The sequence below is a fragment of the Penaeus monodon genome, chromosome 17 (assembly GCF_015228065.2).
Source record: "Penaeus monodon isolate SGIC_2016 chromosome 17, NSTDA_Pmon_1, whole genome shotgun sequence".
NCBI classification, from domain to species: Eukaryota; Metazoa; Arthropoda; class Malacostraca; order Decapoda; family Penaeidae; genus Penaeus; species Penaeus monodon.
Window position 1 is genome coordinate 17,187,681 of NC_051402.1, and position 20,043 is coordinate 17,207,723.

The 20,043-nt window shown below is 37.4% G+C and overlaps 1 protein-coding gene across 2 annotated transcripts in view; it reads right to left on the reverse strand.

The window, feature by feature from the left end:
* Window positions 1–1,017: 1,017 nt before the first annotated feature.
* The window catches only part of LOC119583575 (hypoxia up-regulated protein 1-like), a 20,002-nt gene continuing 976 nt past the window's right edge, over window positions 1,018–20,043 (reverse strand). The window contains exons 2-19 of one of the 2 annotated variants that reach the window (XM_037932132.1): window positions 16,143–16,285; window positions 15,766–16,031; window positions 15,265–15,439; window positions 14,889–15,097; window positions 14,519–14,705; window positions 14,256–14,405; window positions 13,863–14,060; window positions 11,103–11,290; window positions 10,469–10,568; window positions 10,144–10,294; window positions 8,870–9,200; window positions 8,273–8,438; window positions 7,097–7,234; window positions 4,227–4,352; window positions 3,733–3,840; window positions 3,377–3,584; window positions 2,490–2,612; window positions 1,018–1,545 (exon numbers count right to left, since the gene is read on the reverse strand). In XM_037932132.1, coding sequence (XP_037788060.1) covers window positions 1,517–1,545; window positions 2,490–2,612; window positions 3,377–3,584; window positions 3,733–3,840; window positions 4,227–4,352; window positions 7,097–7,234; window positions 8,273–8,438; window positions 8,870–9,200; window positions 10,144–10,294; window positions 10,469–10,568; window positions 11,103–11,290; window positions 13,863–14,060; window positions 14,256–14,405; window positions 14,519–14,705; window positions 14,889–15,097; window positions 15,265–15,439; window positions 15,766–16,031; window positions 16,143–16,277 — 2,988 coding nt within the window. In that variant the 5' untranslated portion in view covers window positions 16,278–16,285 and the 3' untranslated portion in view covers window positions 1,018–1,516. The remainder of the gene's footprint in view (window positions 1,546–2,489; window positions 2,613–3,376; window positions 3,585–3,732; window positions 3,841–4,226; window positions 4,353–7,096; window positions 7,235–8,272; window positions 8,439–8,869; window positions 9,201–10,143; window positions 10,295–10,468; window positions 10,569–11,102; window positions 11,291–13,862; window positions 14,061–14,255; window positions 14,406–14,518; window positions 14,706–14,888; window positions 15,098–15,264; window positions 15,440–15,765; window positions 16,032–16,142; window positions 16,286–20,043) is intronic. The other variant, XM_037932133.1, reaches the window with a different exon arrangement.

Genomic DNA, 20,043 nt, shown 5'->3' on the forward strand with positions numbered 1-20,043 from the left:
TAATAAAAGCTAAGTGTACTAGAAAAGTAAATAAATATGTAAATGAAAATGCAGTCAATAAATTCACTGAATATGATAAAAATAAATTAAAAGTGAAGTCTAACTTCCTACTTATTACTATACCCAACATTTATAATTTTTCCAGTAAAAAGATGCAGTTATACATTTCTGGTTATCTGTATAGTTACTGACCTGTTTCATTGCATGATTTTGCCACTTGTCTAAGATTCAATACAGACAAGAGAAAAATGGTGTTCCTCTTGAGCAAAATATATTATGAATCAAAAACAATGTAAATGATTATATACACCAAATGCATTTGGGCAATGCCTTTCTACTACCTTTACTTTTCTAGAAAAAACATACATTCTCCCAACAATTCATGGCGTAGTACACTTGCACACAGCTTGAAAATCAATTTCACCGTTTCACTTCTTCAGCCTCAAAACAAGCCCAATTTTCAATTTTTAAGGACTAAGATATCTGGAATGTCAATAAGTTCTCTAGCAAATAATTCTATCTAATAAAAAAGTTTACCCTTTAACCAATACATGACCACTGTTTTGTTCAAGAAAGATCTGCATGTTTGCATTTCAAACTGAATGTTCTATACTACCTGACTTTCCCAGAGCAGCAGCATGCATGGGACCAGAATCTTTACAATAAACCTACATTTCACTACTAAAACAGATCTACTACAATCTTTTATGAAGATAATAAATAATCTCACTCTTGATTCAAAAGAATATGCAATATTCTTGTTGTATGATAACTCTTTTAACACTGGAAAAATAGTATTTCAAACCATCAACAATATTTGCAAAACGTTTTGCTGCTTTAGTGATCTTGTAACTTCTAGTTTTGGAGATACAACTGGCCTTGGATGTAAATCAGATTTATGCTTTGCAAGATGCAACAATACCTAAAATAATTTTATCCAATTCTTACAGTATCAAACAAACTGGTAGAGGTCTCTCCACAAACTTCTCAGGAGTTGGGGAAAAGGAAAGGAGAGAATCAAAAGTGTAAAATTTACTTCTCTGAAACGGGCAAGAAATTCCACATTTTAAATACTTTTTCTTTTCATGACAACAGACACCTAATAACTTAACAGTGTTCAAAAACAGGTATGTGTCACATTTCGTGACTGCTCATTGTGCAACATGACCACTTGAAAGTAGGAGGGAAGGTATGATTAAAGTAACAGGGCCATCTGTCGAATGCTGTCTCTTCTATTTTTACAGAGGTAGCCAAGGGAGGAAATCTAACTTAAATCACTGTTTTGGGAGACACATTTGGCATGGCCAGGGTACAGGGCAACACAAGTTAATTTATCATACACAAGGGCCTTTATTTTTCTGAACACAGACCCATTTGTCCTTCCTGCACATATACCAATGTAGAAGTGCATCTTGAAAACAGACTCCTGTTGTATCAGCATCAATGGACCTTGATAATTATTTTACTTGTGGTGCCAGAACTGCTGCCCAGGGAGTGTTCTATAAGACTGGTCTCATCACAACTCTACATGACTGCTCTTGTCATCTGGAAGAAGAAATAGGATAAGCAATTAAAATGGGTCACATGGGTACTTCTAAAAATAATAAAAATAAAGATTAAAAAGGCAAAAACTTACGTTAAAACAATCTCTTAATCCTTGGAAAGTAACATAGCAAAATTAAAGGAAAGAAAAATGTCTGACTATCAGGTCAACCAGATGTATGAGTCAACAGCACAGTAGAAAACTGTGTCTCAACCACCTGATCAATTCTGTAATGTTTTGCTGTTATCCAAAGTTGCATTTCTCCCAACACACCTGATGCCAGCAGGGTGGGTGAACAGCATGTGGATGATAAAAATGACTATGGCGGATGACAGATACGACCAGATGGGGTTTGGGGGAGTCATCCATGGGGGACGGGGGAGAGCTGGAGAAACAAGAGTGGAATTCGAGATACAGCAGTTTACTGCAGACCTAACAATGCTAATTGTGTTCTGACTTGCTGGACTACAGTTTTGCAGATGTAATAATCTGTGTTATCTTATGGTCTTAATGTCTCCACAAAGAGGCCAAATGGAAGGAGTAGTAGCCTCAGTGAGAGAAAGACAGAATGATAGGAAGAGAATGTGAGAATGAGTCTTTTATCAACTGATTGTTAATTCAGTACAGAAGATCTCTTATATACTGCATTTCAAATTAACCGTTTGTGAGTCTGAGCTGTTACAGTCTGTGCTCTATTTGGATTCTACTTCCACATTTCATATTTATGATACTCCCTCCCCCAAACTCCAAGATATCTAAGGACTACATTACAGTGGAGGGCAGACAGATTCTTCTCCTTTCTTAAGCTTTGCAACTTGACAAAAAAAAGAAGAAAGAATAGAGGAAAAAAAGTTTACATTTCACAAACCTAATATAGAAGGACTATAAAGAGCCCTTTTAATCATTCAAAAACAATAGTGTATATTAGTGTAAACAACTGACTCACCAACTTCCTCATTTTCTACGTCTATATCTTCTTTCCTTCTGTCTTCCTCACTATTATTTTCTTCCGATTCTTCTTCGAAGATGTAGGGTGATTCTTCATTCTCCTGTACTTTGGGTTCCTCCTCTGTGGGGGGATAATCAAAAGTGATTTTCTCTCTTTCTCTCCATCCCCCCCCTCTCCCCCTCTCATTCTCTCAATAATGGTTTCATAATCCAAAACATGTTAAGTAACCATTTCAAATTGGAAGAGTAAAGTCTAAATCAAATTAAGGGCAAAGCACATTTCTACAAGACTGTTCTACCACAGCTGATGTAGAAGTGCCATTCTCTCTAATTAACCCACTGGTACTGGGTACATGAACTGTCCATTGTAATTTTGTTTTATCAACAGATGGCTTCATCACCAGCACCTAAGTTCCTATTACTATGCCTACCTGACCACCTATTTACCCTATTCTTTGAGTTAATGATGTTTTCATTATCAATGTTTATGATTATTGACAATCATCTTCATAATGTTGTTATTATATTGGTAGTAATAAATACACCAGCTTTTTTTTTGCCAAAATTCAGGGATAGGTGTATACAGATGAGATTGGTAGGCTTACTAATCAGCTAATGTGCCATTTATGTGCAGACAAAATCAATATACAAAATTATGGACATAACATTTATACATGGTTTGATGTAATACTGGCTTTCTTGATATGATCAGTCAACTGGTATAATGTTGAAATGAGTTACCAAAAAAAGTCTCTTGTAACTTTCATGTGTAAGGTTCCCTACATGACAGAGGCATACTGTACTCAACAGCCCAAAAAGCATTTTCCTTTTTGCATCTCTCAGGCTGACTATAAGGGAAAGCAAGAACTACTGACAAGAACTCACCTGTAACAATTTTCTCATTTGTATCTTTTTGTTCTGTGTCTGGCTTAGTTTCCCCTCCACTTTTATTTTTTGAACTCTTTGAGTTGTCTGTGTTATTCTTCTTCTTGCCGGTTTCTTTGGCCTCCTTCTCTGCCTTTGCCTTTGCCTCAGCTGCTTCCTTGTCTTTTTTGGCTTTGGTGATCTTGGCTTTGTTCACAAGATATTTGATCTGCAAAGAAAAAAAAAAAAAAAAAAAAAAAAAACAGGAATAAATAGTTGATCAACTCTATCTGGCGCTTTGTAAAAATAACAGGCAATTGGTTGATATCAGTAATCATCTGCTGCATCAACTCCAACACTTTGTGCACTTAACCTACCTCACGATCCAGTGCTCCAAGCTTCTCCCCAATGTCGCTCAGCTTCAACTTGGGTTCATCAGATGATGCCTGTGCCTGTTGTTGCTCCTCCTTGTCCTCCAGCCATTTCTGGAGTAATGAAACCATGAAAATTTCTTTCATAACTAGAATGTATGTACACATTCACCAAGATTATTTCTTGGTGCATAAAACGTTTAGCATCTTACATACAAAGATTTTAATTTCTGGCTACCTTAGACATACAAATTACAAATTACTAAGATTAAACTTTCTAAATGTTATTTGTCTCCATGGTGAAGAAAGGCAATGGGGGTAACAACTCAAGACTGAAGATCTTTTTAGAAGACCAATCTCTTACTTTAATCTGACTGTACTTACAACTGCACAATCATATCAGCATGTGTCCGTCCTATGCTTACCAGACTAGCGAGGTACAACCGGTACTTAAAAATTAACATTTTAAAATACTCTGGGAAAACGTTAAAATGTCAAACCTGGGTATCCACAATAAGTTTATCCATGGTGTCGATCTCCACATCTGTGAAGAACTGCTGCTCTGGGGGTGCATCTCTGGCTCGCTGCACAAACTCAGAAGACTTGTTCATCATGTCCGTCAAGGCCTACGGATGAGCAGCAACTAAAACTGGAGCCCTAGATATTGGTCTTCCTTTTTTTCTCTAGCTATCTATCATTATCTGTCTTCTCATTTCTGTAACTATCTATCAATCATTATCTCTTTTCTTTTCTCTATTTATCAATCATTATCTGTCTCTTCTCCTTCTCCTCTATTCAATCATTATCTGTCTCTTCTCCTTTCTCTATTTATCAATCATTATCTGTCTCTTCTCCTTTCTCTATCTATCAATCATTATCTGTCTCTTCTCCTTTCTCTATTATCAATCATTATCTGTCTCTTCTCCTTTCTCTATTTATCAATCATTATCTGTCTCTTCTCTTTTCTCTATCTATCATTTTGAAATTTGAAATTTGAATTTGAATTGAATTTAAATTATCACTCACTTTTCTCCATTCCCCTCTTTCTTATCTCTAGGCTATCTATCTCTCTTCCCGTTCTTCCTCCCTCAATTTTTTTCTGCTTTTTCCCTCTTTTTCATTTTCTTTAGAAGATCCTCTTAAAAATAGTATGGTAGTCTGGTAGTTGGTTAGTACTTGAGTATTGTTATTAATTCTGCCAGTTTTCCGATCTTATTTCAAATTGTGGAAAGGGGAGTAGAAAAGTACAAAATAAATGGGAATGAAAAGAGGAAGGAAGAAGATGAAGGAGAAGAAGGAGGAGGAGAAGGAGAAGAAGGAGGAGGAGAAGGAGAAGAAGGAGGAGGAGAAGGAGAGAGGAAGGGAGGAGAAGGAGAGAAGGGAGAGAAGGAGGAGAAGGAGAAGAGAGGAGAAGAAGGAGAAGGAAGAGAGAGGAGGAGGAGAAGGAAGAAGGAGGAGAAGGAGAGAGAGGAGGAAGGAGAAGGAAAGAAGAGGAGAAGGAGAGAGAGAAGGAAGGAGAAGAGAGAAGGAGAGAGAAGGAGGAAAAGGGAGAAGAAGGAGGAGAAGGAGAAGAAGGAGAAGGAGAAGAAGGAGGAGAAAGAGAAGAAGGAGGAGAAGGAGAAGAAGGAGGAGAAGGAGAAGAAGGAGGAGAAGGAGAAGAAGGAGGAGGAAGAAGGAGAAGGAGAAGGAGAAGAAGGAGGAAAAGGAGAAGAAGGAGAAGGAGAAGGAGAAGAAGAAGGAGAAGGAGAAGAAGAAGGAGGAGAAGGAGAAGAAGGAGAAGAAGGAGGAGAAGAAGGAGAAGGAGAAGGAGAAGGAGAAGGAGGAGAAGGAGAAGGAGGAGAAGGAGAAGAAGAAAGAAGGAGAAGGAGAAGAAGAAGAGGAGAAGGAGAAGAAGAAGAGGAGAAGGAGAAGAAGAAGGAGGAGAAGGAGAAGGAAAGGAGGAGGAGAAGGAGAAGGAGAAGAAGAAGGAGGAGAAGGAGAAGAAGAAGGAGAAGAAGGAGAAGGAGAAGAAGAAGAAGGAGAAGGAGAAGGAGAAGAAGGAGAAGGAGAAGAAGGGAGAAGGAGGAGAAGGAGAAGGAGAAGAAGAGGAGGAGAAGGAGAAGAAGAAGGAGAAGAAGGAGAAGGAGAAGAAGGAGAGGAGAAGGAGAGAAGGAGAAGGAAGAAGGAGGAGAAGGAGAAGAAGGAGGAGGAGAAGGAGAAGGAGAAGGAGAAGAAAGAGAAGGAGAAAAAGAAAAAAAAGGAGGAGGAGGAAAGAGAGAAAAGAATAAGGAGGAGGAGAAAAGGAAAGATAAAGGAATAAAATGAGAATGGGGAGGAGGAGGAAAAAGAAAAGACAAAAGAAAAAGAGGAAGAGTACAAGAAGTAGAGCAAAAAGGGGGAAAATAAGGAAAAGAAATAAATGAACCCTATTCCTCTGCAAAATTAGTCCAGCAACCCTGGGCAAAGCATTTCACAAAGGAGAAGTATAAAGAAAGCATGAGGAAGCAGAAGTATGGGGAACTGCATTGACAATAGTTGTTAATCTCTGAACCTATGTAATGTAGCCTGAGGCCCTGATCTAATACAGAAATGATGTGCAAGTCCCCAGCTCAAACAAAAGTGGAAAAACAGCCAGAGCAAAGGAAAACTAGTGATCATCCAAGAAGTATGCAAGCCAGAAGAGAGTCGAAAGCTAACGGGAGATGAATGGTTATTGGTAACTTTTCACGCATATCTGATATTCCTTCCTGTGCTAAACTTCTCCATCTTCCTTCTTTTCAATATGATGAATTTACAATTTAATGGTATACTGATATGGGATATGAAAACTATATAAACTGAATAGCTTTTTATTTCACTTTAGTCAAAATATTTACATACTGCTTATGTCTTTATCAAATGTGCTAAAAATATATGTACATCTAAGCAACATCTTTACAACTATGTTAATATTTACAGCAATCACACTTGAATCTTGTCTAGCACAGGAAGGAATGAAGGGAAGGAGGAGGGGGGAAAATAAAAAGAGGGAATGGAGAAAGTACTATCTTTCATTCCTTTGATTTCGTGAAGCACGATTACGCAACTTTGCATCCGCGGGTGGTTTTCGGTTAGTTTGCCAAGCTGAGGGATCAACAGCCCTCATGTTCCTCCTAAGAACTCTGCCTCTGCCCTTGAGGTATTCTATAAAAAGGGACAAGCAAGACCAGAGGTGGGTTTGCAGTGCAAAAAAGCGGGTGAAAAAGTTATCGTGGCTGCCCTTTTTTCTGGCTTCGTGTGAACGTGTGTGCAAGTCTACCTTTAACTTTTGGTCCCAATAATGCACAAGGCCTAAACAGAGTGCACAGATTAGTAAGAGAGACAAATATATCAAAATTGTTTCAGTTCTTGCCTGGACAGCTTCCGGCCGGTTGAGGTGCTCAAACACACGCTGCTTGATTGGCTCAAACAGCTTAGAGAGCTCCTTTAACTTCTCCTTGTAGACAGAAGCCTCCACATCTGCTCCTTCATCGTAGATCCACTCATCAAGCTGAGAGGCAGAGAAGATAATAATAAAAATAATGCAAAAAATACTAAGCGTACACATACAATGATGATATAGCAATAGAATATAAAAGAAATAAAATGATTCAGATAAACATTAATAACTTTCATGTGTTTTTTTTCGTTTTATCTTATTAAAAAATTCTTTGAAAAATTTATTTATTTATTTATGTATTTTCTTAAACAAAAATAAACAAAACAAATTCATGCTAAAAGACACACATGTATGTATGTGCACACACTAGCACACACAAGACATAAAATCACTCTTTGTCCTCAGTTTCAAAAGAAATTTTATTCTCAGCAACAAAATTTACCCATTACTGCCAGGTAAGTACTATCTGCTGCAGTTTTGTATATAGATGGCCCCACAAGTGCTTGGTCATCAAGAAAGAGTTTTTTATTTCTCTAATACTAGAGAATGGGTGAAATATGAAGGAAGGAAAAGAAAAAAAGGGAAAAAGGAAAAGGAAAGGAGAAAAAAGAAAAGGAAAAGAGAAAATGAGAAAATGAGAAAAAGAAAAGAAAAAACACAGAAAAAAGAAAAAGGAATGAAAAGAAAAAAGAAAAGAAAAGAAAAGAAAAAGAAAAGGCTGAGAGCCAGGGTAACGGCAATGCCTTGTCATGAGTGCACAAAGCCTGCATACTTTTCATTGGTAAACATGTGTGGAATGTACAATCAAAGAGCTATGCCTGGAAGAGCACCAGCTTCAAGCAGGACACTATTTCCATACTCGGGATACTATTCTTGCCCACCATGACCTTCAGTGCAGGATGTATTACAGAAAATTTAATATGAAAATATTTAAAAAACGACATATCAATTACGAACTATTATTAACAATATTATAAAAAAAATTAAAAAAAAACTTGAAAATAATGGAAAAAAGTAAACAGATGAGACATGTAGGACTAGTAACTGACTCGTAAGTGTGGAGCCATCTATATGTAAAGAAGTATTCTTGCCATCCCAGGATGCTAACATTTGTGTGGAAGGCACTTTCTATCCAAGAGGAGTACCTACCGTTGAGCACATTTCCCTGATGGCTGCCCTTTGTTCATCCGTGGAGGCCTGTTCATAGTCATCCTGATAGAGCTTGTCTTGTGCATCCAGGATGTAGCTCTCCAGGTTGTTGCGCGCAGCTTCCCTCTCATGCCGAGCACGTTCAGCTGCATTTATGTCCTCCAACCTTTAAAAAACTTCCAGTTAGGTTTCAAAGGTACTTGGAGATAAAGAAAGCAATTTAGACAAGATTACGTCACCTGCCTTCCCTTACCAGGAAGTAATATTACACCATCAGTCACTGAAAGGTTAAACTACTAAAAAAGTTTAAGAAAATAATTCATTCCATTGAAAATAGAATAAAAAGTTTAAATAAATAAATAAATAAATAAATAAATATATGAGGATTACACCCTGACCCTCCCCCCCCAAAAAAAAAATAAATAAATAAATAAATAAAATAAGATAAAAACTGCAAAACAATAATTTTTGGGTTCTTTTTAAGGTCTGGCACATTTCTTTATTTTCTAATTTACTTGTAATAACTTAAAGGAAGACAATGGAGGTGCAAAAAATGCTATCAAAACTTATTCAGGATCAAAGCTTTCCCTAACTCACTTTTTCTTGGAAGCAGCCACTTGTTCCTCCGTCATTTCTGGGACGTCCAGGTAGGTGATGGTCATGTTCAGCTCCTCCTTGACTGTGACCTGCTTTGGCTTCAGCTCCTTCTCTCCTTCCTTCTTCTTGTCTGTGCCTGATTTCTTCTCATCCTCCTCTTTCTCTTTCCTGTCTGTCTTTTGGTCATCTTTCTTGTCTTCCTTGTTCTCTTTCTTTGCCTGATTATCGCCATCTTGCTCCTTTTCTGTGTTGTCTTCTTCTGTCTTGTTTTCCTTGCCCTCTGCATCTTCACTTTCTTCTTTCTCTCCACCTTCCCGTTCTTGTTCTGTTCCTGATGAACAACAAATTAATAAAACAGAGATAGTTTACAGAATTTACCATCACAGGTAAACCAAAACTTGATTACAAACCCAAGAATTATCAAAATATCACTTTAAATAAGTGATGTCACTAAAAAAGTAACTTTTTAACTATTGGTTCTTTGGGTATTTTTCTCCTTTACATTCTTGCTTTTAATTTAAGATTTGGAAACTCCTTTCCTTAATATCAATTCACAAATTATCTCTACGTCTATCTACTACACAAAAGAAAAAAAATTGTAATTATATAATGAGAAAGTAAAAAGGTCCCAAAAACTCCACATCTGAAAGCAGTCACTCCTGTTTCCTAGTTCACCGCTGTAGCATTGCCAATATGCAGACCACCTGTTTTATCTCTTGTATCTGATAGATATACTTCCTACTTGTATTAATAAGTTTTTGGACACAAAAGTCAAAACTGGTGGTTCAGATACTAGGAACAATGAGTGGTGGTGCACTTGGAAGTGGAGGGGACAGCATGATCAACCTCCTCCTCAGGAAAAATATCAAATATACAATAGTCAGCACATGCCCACAATGAAAGATAATGACAAAGGGAAATCTGAATTAAACCTCTATGACCATTCAGATTAAGAAGATGAAATAGCTTGTGATAACAGAGTAACTACTTTGTTCCCAAGTGCAAAATCACAGCCACCTCAAAGAAGTCAGGATTCTTTTGTCTTTATAACATGAAATTTACCAATGTATTCTAAATAAAAAATATATCTATAAAGAATACATGCCTGAGCAAACATACACATAAACAAGTTCTTTATTCAGATGTGCATATATTTATATGTATTTCTTTTATCTTTTTTGGTTCATATCAGCAAAAGTATTCAATAGTTTATCTACATATCACTAATTTCAACCATTTACCTCCTGACTTCCCTGCCATGCCATACCCCTCACCTGCAAAGAGCTTACTGATGGTGCTACCAAGTTTTGAAAGCGTTGATTCCTCCTCTTTGGGTTTGTCTTCTTCTACCAGCACGCTTTTCTCGAATACAGCCTCCATCATGCTCAGAGCCAGCACTCCTGAGTCATCCATGTTGAAATGAGCCTGTGATATGGAAAATAGCTAGTTCATTAAAGGCTGCCTCTTAATCTCAAAATAAAACCACTAAAGGAATACTTAAAGCACAGAAAAAAATTAAGATGTGTGCTAAAAAGGACCTAGAAAAATACTATTCACAATCAAATTCTAACAAATTCAGCAGTATCAGTGATTAAATACCTTGATGCCCTTGGGCTCACTGCCCTCCTGCTGATGCTTCTGGAAGGCAGAGGTCACTCCTGAGACCAGCACATGAGAGACATTCTCTGCATTAGCATTCCTGTAATGAAGGGAAATGCATGCTTCAGTAAAAGCAAGGCTTAGTGGGATAACCTATTAAAAGGAGATCCTTTATTTGCATGTACACACACACAAAAAAAAAGTAGGGATTCATGTTACTAAATTATTACACAACCATCTTTATAACAGTGATCCTGTCTATATGCTTTTCGAGATTTAGTTTTTCCAAAATATAAAAAGCAAGTCTGGAAAGTTTGGAACAATGGAGAGTTTGGAACAAGGAAAAAAAATTGACAAAAAGGAAAAAAACAAGAAAAGGAGGGGGATAATGAAGGTGAAATGAAAGTGAAGCAGAGGAGAGTAGAAGAGAAAGAAAAGGAAAAGGAAGACAAGGACAGAAGGAAGAAGGAAGAAAACTAAGAGACAGACAGGAAAAAGAAATGATAATAATGGGAGAGGAGGATGACAGCCAGGATAATTAACAGATGATAATGGGTAAAAAGGAATGGGAACAGAAATAGAAAAAAAATAAGGCAGAAGTGAAGCAGACACATGAAAACTAAATTGCACTCACCTGAGCTCCTCCTTAGAGAGGTGAGAAAGGTCCCCATAATTGACATAGAAGCTAAAGTCTGCAGTGTGCTTGTTGAAAGTCATAACCTTCTTCTGTGGGTAGTTGTTGCCAAAAGCAAAGAGGGAGCGCTTCACCACCTTGGTCGAGGTGGAGCCATCATCATTCTCCACCTGGCGCTCAAAGTCAACCTGAACCAGGTGCATGTGGAGATCAGTAAAAGGTTAAATATTTGGTCCTCAACACATGGGTGACCCAATTACAATAACCATAGTCTAATATATGACTTTTATAAGAATTCACTCAGTCCAAAATTGTACTACATCTAGGATGAGGTAAAACAAGGATGTACAATTTTATAAATATAGGAATTAAGAGTTTCTAGTAGTCAAACTCAACCTACTTCTGTATATGTATCATAGTCTACCTTGAAAAATAATTGTGGAGGAGGAAAGCATGTACAATCAAAAATATGATGGACATTCAAAAGATTCCTACTTGGTCATTATGTTTATAAGAACAATTCAGTCTCCAGAAAAAAATAACTACATTTTCAACTACATCATAATGAACTGCAGTCTATTATCCTCATGTTTTTCTTTTATTATAATACATACAACTGGCCAAAGTTTTTACTAATTTCAGTGAAAGTATTTTTCACTTATCATGGGTCATTACAGAAATTATTATGATTTGCAACTAACTACAATCACAATAAACCACAACACTGTGCATGATTTAAGGACAAAGGGTGCACTGACTAGAGGCAAAAGGAACACTTATCTATGCACAAAACAAGATTGCATGCTTAAAAGTATGTGCCACCTCACATCAGAAGTGCTAACATGTATTACATGAATGAGATAACTAAAGTTATCTTGACCCTCACCAGTAAATAAATGGAAACTGCTTTTGAAGCTTTCACTATATATTATTTCATATGCTTGTACAATTCCTATTAGCAATAGGCAAGTCTCATGCAATAAAATAAAGGTAAGGTACATTTTCACATGCTCTCCTCCTGTGTCTCAATTTGTCTGCCAGTCACACCATGTTCTAACCAATGCTACTAAGAACAGGTGGTGTTCACTATTGTAGCTTGTGGAATGTATCTATATATACTTGGCTCCACAAATGCTTAGCCACCAAGAAGTCGATTAGTAGATCTACATGACCTAACCTGCCTTCCCTTTCCTCGAGTTTTCAGATTTTTTTTTTCTAATGCTTTCAATATAATTGCTGGTATTAGTATCACTGATACTATAACTATCACAGTTCAATAACCCGTTGCCGCCAAGTGATATATACTTATATGCCATGGCATGCGTGGACTATACTCTGGGTGGCATGTGCATATATGACATAGTGTGCCAGTCCCATTTTTCGGGGCCATGTGTGGTCATTTCGCACATGCTAGGGTGATAACATGATCCCCCAGCAGTATGGCCTGTGCCACTATGAACACAACCCGGGAGAGAGAGGGCTTTCGTATAGGGAAACCACCCAGCAGCATTGGGTTAACAACACTAAATAAAAAGTAATATTTCTGAAAATCAAGGAAATGGGTAAACAGGTGAGAGAAGCAGGATTGATAATGACTCTTGGTGACTAAGCACTTGTGGAGCCATCTATGTGTGAATACAATTAATAGACTAAACCTACAGTGGGCATGACATGTACATACATGCCATCCCTGGTGGCAATGGGTTAATATGCCTCAATCTGTGTGTCTCAGACTGCATTAGTCAGTCAGTCTCTCTGGGTGTTCCTATGGTCTCTCTATCATATATACATTTGAGAGAAAGGTTATTTTGGACTGTTTTCAGTGGAATAGACAATTTCCAAAAATATGCATATATCAAAATAAACACAAAGGAATAAAGAATCCCCTTGTCTTTGAAATTCCTACTTCCCTAAATATATCCTTAAACTAAAAATTCAATAAAAATCAGCTTATTTACAAATATCTAGACATTTAGAAACTGCTTTATTCACATCTATCTACCATTCATTATTTTAGACTACCTTATAACATCTAAATTCCACTGACTAAAGGTAAAATTCTATTTGCACATAGAGCAATACTCCTTCCATTTAATCCTGTTTTTATCTTCCCTTGGCATTGGTAGCTTGTCTTTGCAATTATTCATTCCTGTCACAAATCAAGCAATAATTTGTACCAACACCTGATATGATAAAAGCAAACTCCACACATTAATCCAAAGATGATTTCCTCTCTCACCAAATGCAAAACCTTCTTAAGGATTCCTTCAAAGAAGCCTTCTTTCTCTCTCAACGTGTAATCATACTTGGCATGTATCTACATTTTAGGAAAGTGAAAAAGAGGTTGAATTTTCTCTAACCCAACTGATACAAAAAAGTTCTGTTTTGATTGATTTTCAAGCAAATTATATATTCAGACCTATTATGTTGACATATATATTTCTTGACCTATCAATTGCTACAAAAATTCGAGAAACCTCATAATTTGCAGTTATTCATGGAACCAGATTTTTTTTTTTTTTACAAATTTCAATATTTTGAATGCATACCAAGATCCTTTTTGTTAATTATCCAAACATCATAAGAAAATACATTTAGAAGATTTCTGTACACATGCTGAAAATACAAACAGCATTAGTAAATTACATGAAAATGAAAGCATGCAAAAAGATAAAGGCTCCTGAAGTAACATCAATAGAGCTAGCTATCCCTAGCTTAATGAACCTGCTGCTTATCAAACTTGAACAGGTGACTAGTTACCTCAATAGGGAAGACAACTGCTTCTTTTACATGGAACTTCTTAACCTTAAAGCCCTGACCAAGGTCAGCTGCACGATAGACTGCCCCCATTGCAGCGGCTTCATCAGCATTGATGTTTTTGCCAAGCTCTCGACCCCAAACTCCTTGCAGGATAGACTGAATTTTGGGTATTCTGGTTGCACCTCCAACAATGATGAACTGTTGGGGTGAAAGGATAGGGAATAATTAAAAGAATCTATGATGAACCTTGGACTGAAAATACAAAAAACAATATTATTAAAACTGAAAATGTTCATAATCAATAATCTTTAGCATTCAGAATTTGCCAAGGCCAAGTATTTTGCAGTTTGCCAGAGAAATGCTGCAAAAAATGTTACTGAAGCTACTGCTTACTTGATCAATTGCTGAGATGTCCATGGCAGCAGAAATCAGTGCAGCATCAATAGGAGCTTGAACCCTCTCAAACAATTCTGTGCAGAGCCCCTCAAATTCTTCTCGACTTACATGTAGCCTAAAGTCTTCTTCATCAAGAAGTCCCTCTATCTGTATTTCAAAAGCAAGTTACAAAATTATGTTTCATATCAAAGAACATGTGGTGTATTTGGGGTTTATCATGCACACCTATCCTCTCATCATCTTGCAACATCTTCACTGACCTGACTCAGATGTTCAGAATTTGCAGAGAGGACTTTCTTTAATCTGCCAGCTTCCTTCATGAGCTTAGCCAGTGCACGGGGAGATTCCAAAACATTGTTTGGAGTCTTCTTTACTTCATTGAATTTCTTGGCTAAATAATCCCGGAGGCGCATTTGCATTTCCAGCCCGCCTAATGTACGATCATAACTGAAAATTCATAGCAAACTGTAGAACTTGATGCGAGATGCTGATTTAACAAATACATCAATTTATGTAAAACATTGGACTGTTATATTCCTTCCACTTATAGGATTAGATTTCTTTAAATACAAACTGAATCCTGAATTGCCATAATACAGCTCAGTTTAAACAAACTGCAGTAAAACTTACCCTAACCCTAGTACAGTGACTTGTGGATTGGTCTCAGTGTATCCTCTGTCCTTTGTTTTAACCGTCTGGTAAGAGACAATGGTTGCTATGGTTGAAGAGGCTCCCATGTCATAGAAGAGGATGTTATGGGCTGTAGCATTGATCTCTTTTCGTCTGAACATACCATAGTTCAGGGCAACTGCTGCATTGGTCGACATAAGGGACAGAACCTAATCAAAGTAAAGATAATACATAGAACAGTTTTCATCCCCTTATGGCACATGTAATGTTGGGAAATTCTGTCTCATTCCCACAACTTCATGTGATGATAAATAATACCCCAAATTAGTTATCAAATTTGATAAATACAAGGGTAACATGCTGTTGATTCTCCTACCTTCAGTCCAGCCAGCTCAGCTGCAGTCAGCATGGCTCTACGCTCAACTTGGTTGAAGAAGGGAGGGACTGTGATTACACAGTCCTTTATCCTTTGCTCAGTGTGGGACATTGCCATGTCTTTGGCATAGGCCAACATCTGAGCTATCAACTCCTCCACTGTGTAAATTGTGTCACTGGCAGGAAAAAAAAAATTACTTAACATAATAGACAGAAGTGAAAATATATCTATAGCTCATGATTTGGGATCACTCTTTATCATGCGAAGACAACTTCTAGGCAATGTATTCTATGTTTTTTTTTTTTTTTTACTGTAATGACAAAATTCCAAGCCTTGATTTCTGGTCATAGGTAGAATGGTCTGATTTTCATCGCCTTTTTTACGCGAAATCTTATTCACCTTTAGTTTTTCAACTAAAGGAGAGTAATAATTAATTTTCACAATGCTACATAATTGTGATTTGTTCACTCTTCCGTATCCCTGCCATGAAGTAATACTTACTCATTATGTCTAAATACAACAGTTCCTCTCTCAGGATCAGCTTCAATGTTATAAAAGGGAAACCGTTTTTTATACAGTTCCACAATAGGGTTGTCTATTTTCTTTCCCAGCAAGTCAAGGAGATAGAAGTAGTTATTTGCTGGGAAGCGAATACCAGTTGTTAAGGCATCCTCTCCAAAGGTTCTCTCTCCATTTCGGAAGGACAAGGCTCCTGGGGTCTTCCTTTTAGACTCTTTGTTTAGGACTATTTCCATGGGGACTCCCGGCTGAAAGAGCAATAGCATGTGCCTCATTCTTTTCTCCTAAAACTTACAAATGTGACAAGTTACATATTATTTCAATCATGCCAAGAAGCTAGAACATCAACAGCTACTTACCGCTACAACAGCAACCTTTATCCACTCTGATCCAAAGTCGATGCTCATAATGGTGACACCGCTGGAGCTTCCTATGACACCTAACAACACCAGAAGGGACAAGCCCATTGTCCATCGCACGTCAGGCACCATCATTGTTATGTCTGCAATTAGTCAGAGAAACTTTGAGGAAACCATATATACAGAAGTTAATTCAGCCTTGTTCATGATATTCTAATAATGTAATTAGTCATTTTTACAAGCACTCCTACATCTTCCTAAAAATAAAATCACTATGAATGAAGCTTGGATGTGCTACAAGGATTACATTTTTCAAATGGAAGGAAAAATGCAAGAAAAATACTCTCATAACAAATAGTAATAAGTGATAAATTGTGGAATGAAATGTAATCCAATTTTGATTATGTGTAAGACCAAATATTTTCTGGCATTATACCAGAATACCAATCTAAAGAACTTTTCAAAACCCAAGTTATAATCGCACACCAGGCAATCTTGATTACTGCCTTGCACACTGCCATATTTGCCAACATTGGATTATGTTGGCAGTATAAAAGCAAACTTTAAAGAAAAAGTATACAGATATTCACTCATGAGAATCAGTAAGCCAATGCCACTTACATGCCATGTCCACGGTGAGTTTAGTTTATTCATTGTTTTTACACACAGATGGCTCTACAAATACTGATCATTACTGAGACAATTAGTAGTGCTATCTCATTTGTTTACCCTTTTCCTTAATTTTTTATAATATCTCTTACTGCTACTAGTAATGTAATAACATTATAATAACTATAATATTACTGTAATGATAACAGCATTGATATTGATAGTATTAGTTAAAAAATCAGGCAAGGTCAAAAGCTTTACCAATTCCTGGGTTGCTAAGCACTTGCAAAGCAATCTTTCCTAGAAACATTTCACAAAACAATACTACTGCAAACATTACATTCTCCTGGCAGAATTGGAGGAGGAGGAGAAGGAATAGGAAGAGGAGGGAGGAGGAAAAGGAGGAGAAAGAATAGGAAGAGGAGGAGGAGGAAAAGGAGGAGAAGGAATAGGAATAGGAGGAGAAGGAAAGGAATAGGAGGAGAAGGAATAGGAATAGGAGGAGAGAAGGAATAGGAAAGAGGAGGAGGAATAGGAGGAGGAGGAGGAAAAGGAGGAGAAGGAATAGGAGGAGAAGGAAAAGGAGGAGAAAGGAAATAGGAGGAGGAGGAGCAAGGAGGAAGAAGGAATAAGGAGGAGGAGGAAAAGGAGGAGAGGAATAGGAGGGAGGAAAGGAAAGGAGAGGAAAGGAGGAGAGGAAAAGGTGGAGATGGAATAGGAGAGAGGAGGAGAGAGGAGAGGAATGGAAGGAAGAGGATGGAGAGGAGGAAAGGAGGAGAAGGATAGGAGGAGGAGAATGAGGAGGACAAGGAGAAGGAGGAGGAGGAGGAGGAGGAGGAGGAGGAGGAGGAGGAGGAGGAGGAGGAGGAGGAGGAGGAGGAGGAGGAGGAGGAGGAAGGAGGAGGAGGATAAGAAGGAGGATGAGGATGATGAGGAGGATAAGAAGGAGGATGAGGAGGATAAGAAAACAGGCAAAACGACCAATGAATTGCCTTTTGCACATCTTATTCTCAAATCATTTTTTTTTTAAGCAATACAAGAAGCCACAGAGTGCAACGTGAAAACCTTCACATAAATAGAAATTGCTGGTGTATCCAGATATAGCAATACTGGAACCTGTGATTCTACCATTTACCCTCCCTTCTGTAGATTAAGCCAACTTCTAGGTGCCATTTAAGTTCCTGTGTATTGTACTATATTTTATTTTACTTTATCTTCACATGAACCTTGTGTACAAAAACCTACATAAATCCCTAAACACTATCAATGAATTACCCATCATGATGATTTATTCATGACGACTATAGGCATGCCTGGCTATAAAACTTTAGCAACCAATGAAAGATTATATTAACTCAATGCCACCAGGTGTTTCCCAATATGAAGGCCCTCTCTCCCCGGTTGTATTCATAGTGGCCCAGGCCACTTGCATTAAATGCAAGAAAATGTTTGAAACTGTTGCCCATACACTAATCAGATGTCTATTATGGGCAAAAATAATTTATATTTTGTCATTTGTTATCCTTATTATAAGACTATATGTATAAAATGTGCTTTATAACATACTCATTTTGGAAAATCTTTTTGAACCTACAATAGGAGAGGGTAAATAGGCTTTCTAATTTACTCCTGGTGGCTGAGGACTTGTTGATCCATTTGTGTGTATGTATTTCACACAAAAACAACAACAAAGGGAAATACATATTCCTGTCAGATTTATATTACCATTTATGGGGGTCTACATCTGTATGTTTGTTTTCCAAAAAAGTCCTTATTTATAACACCATATACAATTTACAAATACAGTTGGGGAAGGAAAAAATGTTAAGATACCAAAAATTAAACAATGCTTCAGTGGTATATAACTCAATAGTTAAAGTATAGACTAATGCATGCTTTATTATAAATCCTTGGATTTGGGTGATGTGACCATCAAGTCATGAAAAAATTTGGCTACAAATTGACTAAGGGCCAGGGTGATGTGAATATGCTCTAATGAAAAATTTGGCTGAAGGCTGAGGTGACAGGAATGACCTGCCACAAGTGCACAAAGCTCTTGGAGGGTGATTAGTAGGCAATTAAGGAGGAGATCTAGCATTACTTCCATAGGCAAACAAATGTGGAATGTAACATCCCTGAGCCATACCTGAAAGAACACCAGCTCCAGGGAGGACAATACTTCCAGGCTCAGGATTTTATTTTACCCTGAGTGACTAACAGCGCAGGATGTATTAAAGAAAGACAAGCTATAGAGATACCATGGAGTCTGTGCAAGGAATATAGTCTTTTACCATCAAAAGAGAAATATAGATATTGAAAAATGGCAGGGGGAGAGGGAGAGGGGGAGAGATAAAGAGAGAGAATTGCTTATGTAGAAAGAGAACACAGCAAACGGGAGGTAAGCAATCTTGTGTTCATGAGGGCCATGCTTACATGCCACACACCAGGAAGAGATCACTCAAGTAAGGTTAATGCCAGGATTTTGGACCACACAGCAAAGTAGCTGGATGCAAAGGGTAAATGAAAATCATGTTTTTTCATTCTATAAGGTGTAATCAACTGCATGGCGGTAAACCTCCGAAAAAGCTCACAAGTTAGGAATGTTTTTCATTCATAGGGAATCTTTATGGTAGTTTGCATATTTAGGATAGAGTACATGTGTTTGTTAGTTTGAGTTGGGGATCTAGTGTGGTGGATGTGGGCCAGTTGTAAACCTTTACCAAATTAATTAGCACAAGTGAAGGATAATAGTGTAATCAGATATTGTAGGAAGATACGACAGTATTGTTTCAGTTTCACACTGCCATATGGTACAAGGTAAATTTTGCTTGTAATGGAGAGTGACAGTAAATAACACTATTCATCCATGGTATTTTCTTTGTGAGATGATAAGTAAGTTGTGCAAATCATAATACTTTGGAATACTTTTACAGGAAAATCTAATGACACAATCAAAGAAAGGCGAAAAAATATTCATGCATGAAATAATCTGGCAAAGAATAACAAGATGTGAAGAATTTAGGTTATGACAAAGGCCACACACAGATTAGTCGACAGCAATTGGGGTGGGTGGGTATGGGAGGTAGATCCCCCGAGACCAAAATACAGTGGTCAGGTAGGGGTCTCACGGGTAAATGGGTAGGAGGGTTTTTGGTTCATATGAAGATTTTTGTGGATCCCATGGACTGGTTGGAGTAACTGGGACTAAATCTCGAAGGGTTGTAGTAACTTCGTAAACAATTACCAACAGTCCACTTTCAATTATATACTTTACAATGGAAAACAAGTGATT